This window comes from Harpia harpyja, chromosome 10 (assembly GCF_026419915.1).
Source record: "Harpia harpyja isolate bHarHar1 chromosome 10, bHarHar1 primary haplotype, whole genome shotgun sequence".
Classification (NCBI taxonomy): Eukaryota; Metazoa; Chordata; class Aves; order Accipitriformes; family Accipitridae; genus Harpia; species Harpia harpyja.
In genome coordinates this window covers 21,434,557-21,440,424 of record NC_068949.1, presented here as the reverse complement: position 1 = coordinate 21,440,424, position 5,868 = coordinate 21,434,557, and the positions used below count along the sequence as shown (strand labels likewise).

The window sequence follows — 5,868 nt, the reverse complement described above, 5'->3', positions numbered from 1 at the left end:
ATCACGTCGAGTTTGGCACTGCACTTCAGTAAAGAGCAAACTTGGATCAAATAATGGATGGACTTCTTTTTCTCCCCCTTTCCCTTCCCTTTTAAAAGAAAATGCGTTCTCAGAGCAGTCCGATTTTTTTTTTGTTTTTTAACGTGATGATCGTTTGTGCTGCGGTACGAACTGAAGAAAGAAATTAAAAATAACTGGATGAGATCAAACAGCGCTTCCCCTATTTGCTTCTGAACTTCTCATTTAGAAAAACAGACGAATAGTTATGCATTACACTGTTAAAAAAAAAAAAAAAAGCTTTCAGGTAATCTTCTTACTCTTTTACAAATAAGTCCTGCCTTCCCGGTTCTTTCTAAAGAAAGAATGAGGTCTTTTAATTGAAACCCAGTTTTAAAAAACAGGTTTTCATAGTAAAAACATTTTTTTAAAAAAGTTAATCTTCCTTAGGAAAGTGAAAGAGATTTAACCGATTCTCAGTTTTCCCATTTCGTGCCTACGAATTCTACTGAAGGGAAAAAAAAATATTCCCATCTGCTTTTTTTTTTTTTTTTTGAGAGAACGCCCTGGGGTTACAATAAAAAAACTTTTGGGGTTTTTTTTTTATTTTTAATTAAAATTGAATAAATGCTTAAGGAGAAATTAGCAGTTGCCTCCATCCAAGACCTACTCGGGTTTTATAACAGAATCAAAGCGTATTTAAAAAAAAAAAAAAGTAAAACCTTTTAATACATCAAATATACGGAATTTTAATCTTTAAAGCGATACATTGTCTATTTTAGTACATGACGTAAACCTTAACCCTTTTTACAGGGTGGACTTAAAAATTAAAAATAGTTAAGTGTTCCTTTTAAAGAACAAAATAAGGCAAATGAGGTTTTTGGAATAGAATTGTTTTTGTTTTTCTTCCAGAGTACATACAAAAAAATACCAATTCTCTTTCAAGGGTATACACCTTAAAAATAATTGCAATTTGAAATTATAACTGACAAATTGCGAGTTGTTTTTTAGTAACAAACATGCATGTAAATTTTTTTGTTTCAATGAGACATTAAATAAGAACGTACAATACAATCATAGCAATTTTAAAGTAACATTAAAGAGAAGACCTCTATCTTTTTATTTATATTCTACAATGGGTGTTCCACTTTTACCTATTGAGCTCAGTTAAGTAATGCACTTTATGATTCGTTGTCCCGCTTGAAGCTAACATAAATAAATACAGTGCTCATGGATCCAGTCCTCAAATGAACACTATTTTATAAAAAGTCTGATTTTTTTTTTCTTTCCAACTTTTATAAAGTTTCGCAGGGCTTCCTTCCCTCACCGCTAGCCTCTGTGTTGTGTTGTGTGTCAAAGCCCCGCTGCCTGCGCTCACTGGTACCCCAGGGCCGAGGCTGTGGTGAGTCTCTGCCCGTAGAGTGCATAAGGGGAGTAGTAGGGTCCAGTGGCGGCAGGCACGGGCACGGGGGCCCCAGGGGTGGGCAGGGGGCTCTTGGAGTAGGGGTGGTAGCGGCTGCCGAGTCCCAGCGCATGGTGTGGGCTGCGCAGGGCCAGCGTGCCCGGGCTGCCCGGGGCGCCCGTCGTGGGGATGTGCATGTGGCACGCCATGGCCGCGGCTGCTGCGCTGGCCAGCGACGAGGAGCTGGGGTAGCTGGAGAGGAGTTTATCGGTGCCCGGGAAGGCAGTATGGGTCCGCAAGTGGCTAAGCAGCTCCTCCGAGGTGGCAAAGCGCTTGTCGCAGGGTCCGTTGGCCGACACCCAGTTGCAGATGTGTGGCTGGGGGTCGTTGGGGAGCATGAAGCCGTAAGGGTACAAAGGGTGGCCGGCCAGTGAGGGCGGCGTAGCGCCGGTCAGCGAGGAGTGGACGCTGTGCAAAGGGTGGGTGGGGTAGACGAGGGGGTATCCGGACTTGAGGGCCTGGTCGTGGGCGCAGGAGGCACCGGCGGCACCGGCCAGGTGGCTGGCGCAGTGGTAGCTCAGGCAGTACGGGTCTCGGCACAGGCTCGCCGTCATCACCGACGGCGGCGACGCGCCCGCCAGCGGGCTTGACCCCGCCGGCTTGCTGCAGCCCAGGCTGCTGGCGGCGGCCAGCTGGGCCCCCACCAGGCTGGAGGATTTGGTGGGGTCCAGTGTCACTCCGTGCGGCAGGAACTGGGGCGGGTAGCCGGCGTAGGCTCCAGCCAGCGTCCCCGGGTAGCTCATGCCCGCCGGGGGCAGAGGGAAGACGGTCTGGCCCGGCTTGTAAGGGGAGACGGGGGCCACGAGGCCGGAGCCCAGGACGGAGGTGGAGGAGGTGGCAGTGGTGCTGCTGCAGGAGGAGGCGGAGTCCGAGGCGATGGGCTTGGAGCCCGGCGTGCTCTCTTGGTGCTGGTTGACCTCCACGTTAATCCCGGCACAGCTCACGCTAATCCGGCTGTGGCTGATGCTGGTGGTGCCCGGGCCTCCCTCCGAGCCGGAGCTGCCGCTCTTTCCGCAGCCCTCCAAGTCCTTCTTGTCCTCCCCGCCTTTGCCCTCGGCCGGCAGCAGGCCCGGCGAGCAGGCGGAGGCGCTGGAGTTAGGGCTGCCTGTCCTTGGGGTGAACGGCTGGCAGGTGGCGCTCGGCACCCGGAATCCCGACTTCTCCCCGGCCGCGACCCCTGCGGCGGGGGCGCCCGCGCAGCTCGCCGCCCCCGGCTCCTTCTTCTCCGCGCCCGGCTTGGAGTACGGCTTGAAGCTCGACTTGTCCTCCACGCCGATGTCGCTGAGCTTCAAGGGGCCCGACTTGGAGTCCTTGTCGCCTCCGGAGCCATTGGAGGTGACCGAGGAGAGTTTGGAGGAAGGGGACGGGTCCGGCTTCCCTATCTGCGAGCAAGTTTGTGCCAAAAGGGCCAGGGGACTCTTCTTCGCGTCCAGCTGCGGAAATCAGAAGGACACACAAAGACAGAGGTTTAATCGGGGTCTAAGAAAAACCCCGGGGCATAGCTCGGACGCTTGTCCCGTACGTTTCTGCAGAGTAATGCAACTAATGAACAATTTTGCGCGCATTCATCACCCTGACAGCCCCCTCCCCTGCATGCACCATTTTCCACAAAGCCTTTATAAAGGGCTGGGGATTTTCCTACCCCTGCGAGCCCACCGCGGCCGCCTTCAGCGCCCGCTGTTTCCCCGGCAGCGGCCCGGGCAGCGCGGAGCTCGGCGCCTCGGCGTTTGTCTCCCCGCCGCTCCGGCCGTGCAGGCGCACAAACCCGCCCGTGAACTATAGCGACTGCAGCATTTCTGCGCCCTGACTGCTGACGCTATTTATAAATGGAGCCCGAGTTAGCCGGCGAGACGGGCGCCGGGGGAGAGGGGTGTCCTGGCTCCGCAGAGACCCTAATGAAATCATTCATTCCCACGGACACACCCTGCCCATCACCCGCGCCGTTTCGAGTTTCGGTCCCGCAAACAGCGAGCTACCCAGAGGGGGACCGACAACGTCGACAGAGGAGAGACGGGGCGAATAGGGCCCCCGAAGTACAAATGCGTGTCGGTACTTGAAAGGGAACGGTCGGGGAGCTGAAAGTTATCCTGCCGCACCCACGCTTGAGCCTGACCTTCTCCGCGCCCCCCCCCCCCCCCCATCTAAACGCTCCCTGCAAAAGCGAGGTTGTTCGGCACTCGGAGCGCTGCTTAGCTGCGTGGCCGGATCGTGACCCCAGAGCGGGTCGTTGCCTTCCACTCACCCCTCCTCTCAAAAAAAAAAAAAAAAGCGCTAAAAAGAGCAAAAATAAAAAGTTAATTTACACAGGAATTAGAAAACGTCCCAGTAAACATGGAAACAATAACCAGGAGCGGTTCCTCGCACTAACTCTGATCAAAAGCAGCCCATTTCCTGATGTAACCGCATTTCAGAGCGCAGGAAAGTGCCGAGGAAGGCTGGCGGAGCCGCCATGCAGAGCGAGCGCCCGGGCAGGGAGGGGAGAAAGGGCCGGGGCCGGCTCCGAGGTCCTTACCTCGATGGGGCTGACGGGCGTGGAGGGTAAAGGCTGCAGGTATTCGGGGTGTAAAATGTGTCCAGTCCGAGCCGTGAGCATTTTCAGGACTTTGATGGGAAGGCGGTTGGCTTGGCGTAGCGGGTCCGAGGGGGGGACGGCGTGGAAGCAGGGCTTGGCGGCGGCGGCGCTGCTGCCGTTATTCCCAGCGTGCCCGTTCGGCCCGGCGAGGTCGGCGGCGCTGCGGCTGCGGCGGGGGCTGCCTCCGGGCTCGCTGAGGCTGCTGCTGCGCTTACTACTTCTTATAGCAGAAAGCGAGGGCGATGTGATCATGACCCAAAACCTCGCATGAAAACTGGGGCAAGTGGCGCCGCTCGCACTCGGAAACGCTCGCTCGCTTTCTGCGGGCGAGGAGGGAAAAAAGCCACACGCCCCCCGAGCAGGAAAACAAACATAAAATGTCCCGTGGCTCTCTCTGGCGGGGAGGGCGTGGGTGGGGAGGGGGAGGGAAAGGGGGAGCCGGCCGGAGAGAAAGAAGAGGAAAAAAAGCCGAGTAATCCTTGGGCTGTGCTGGGGGCGGGGGTGGGAGCTGCGAGCGTGTGCCGCTGTCCCCCTCGGCCGCTCTCGGCTCCCCCGGCTGGCGCGGCGCGGAGCGCTCGCCTCCGCCGCTCAGCTGTGATGCGAGCCGCTGCCCATCCAGCCCGGGATCTGGCAAAGAAACTCACTTCAAAAGCAGCTGAATTAGTCTGAGATTAAAGCCTTTGCCGCCTTCCAATCAAATGGGACCCCGAGGTGATTGGAGGGTCAAGGGGATGTGACGTTCCCTTTTCTGGGGCTTTTTTTCTCTGTTTTTAATGGTCTCTCGCTCTTTTTTTTCCCTTCCCTTTCTCGTCCGCCTTCCCTCTCCCCTCCCCTCCTTCCTTGTTTTCGCTCCTAGGACGGGCTGGGCGTTAATTCTGTGTTTCACATCACGCGCTGCCAACGTTTTTCTTCCTCTGGAGCCGGCGTGGATAGCCCGGCAGCAGCGAGGGCGGCCGTGGGGCTAGGGGCGCCGCGCCTGCCGGAGGGGGGCCAGCCGCAGGGCTCCGCCGTTCCCCCCTCCCCTCACCCCCCCCCCGCCCCGAGCGCAGCCCCGCTGCACGCACAGCCCCCCGAGCACGGCCTGCCGCCGTCTGTCCGCCACGCACGGTGCTTACAGGCCCAGCCCGCGCCCCCCGCCCGCCCCGGGGCAAGCCCGCCGGGACAGCTCCGTGCCCTCGGCCGCTGCCGCGCCGCGTCCTCTCCAGGCCCCGGAGAAGGGCGCGGGGCGCTTTTCCCGCCCCTCCCGCCCCACAACGCGGGGGTAGGCTCGGACGAGAACCTGCAGAGCGCCGGCCTGCACGTCGCCGCCCGCGGCGGGCGGGAGCCGGGGCGCTGCGGCGCGGCTTGCGGCGGCGCGGGGAGGGCAGCGGGATTGGGGGAGGCCGGTCGTCACACGCGGGGCTGTCACGCACCGCCCGCCGCCGCCTTTCGGGTCTCTCCGCCCCGCCGTCAATTGTCAGTGCTCCCCAACCGCAATCAATCAGTTATTTGTCAGCCCCTGTCAATCCGCCCTTGATTTATGTCAGCTTTTGTTGCTGATTACAAGCCTGGTGTAACTTGAAGGGGGAAAGAGAGAGAGAGGGAGGAAGGCAAACAGAGGGAGAGACGGGCTCCTTGGGAGAAAAAGCCATTCAATTTACGGAATAAATGCTTCGAGTAAACTCGATTTGTGCGCCAGCACCCGGCAGCCCTCCCCGGCCCTGTGCGGACGCGGCGCGGGGCCGGGGAAGGCTGTCGGGCTTTTCTTCCCCTTCCTTCCGCGTCCCCTTCGAAAAAAGAGCCCTTCGTCCCTGCACCCGCCGGGCTGGCCCGGTCGCCGGCACCGGGGGCCTGGCGA

The 5,868-nt window shown here is 57.7% G+C and overlaps 1 protein-coding gene across 1 annotated transcript; it reads right to left on the bottom strand.

The window, feature by feature from the left end:
* Window positions 1–620: 620 nt before the first annotated feature.
* ZNF503 (zinc finger protein 503) lies at window positions 621–5,002 on the bottom strand. The gene is made up of 2 exons (XM_052798649.1): window positions 3,972–5,002; window positions 621–2,892 (listed from the first exon to the last, which is right to left on the bottom strand). Exons 1-2 carry the CDS (start codon window positions 4,281–4,283, stop codon window positions 1,372–1,374), a joined length of 1,833 nt encoding a protein of 610 aa, XP_052654609.1. The 5' UTR covers window positions 4,284–5,002; the 3' UTR covers window positions 621–1,371.
* Between the last annotated feature and the right edge of the window lie 866 nt (window positions 5,003–5,868).

Bases quoted from the DNA above. Each gene is read 5' to 3' on its own strand.
- ZNF503 (XM_052798649.1), bottom strand. From the start codon at position 4,283: ATGATCACATCGCCCTCGCTTTCTGCTATAAGAAGTAGTAAGCGCAGC. The intron at 2,893-3,971 runs GTAAGGACCTCG...TGATTTCCGCAG, and splicing joins CGCCCGTCAGCCCCATCGAG to CTGGACGCGAAGAAGAGTCC.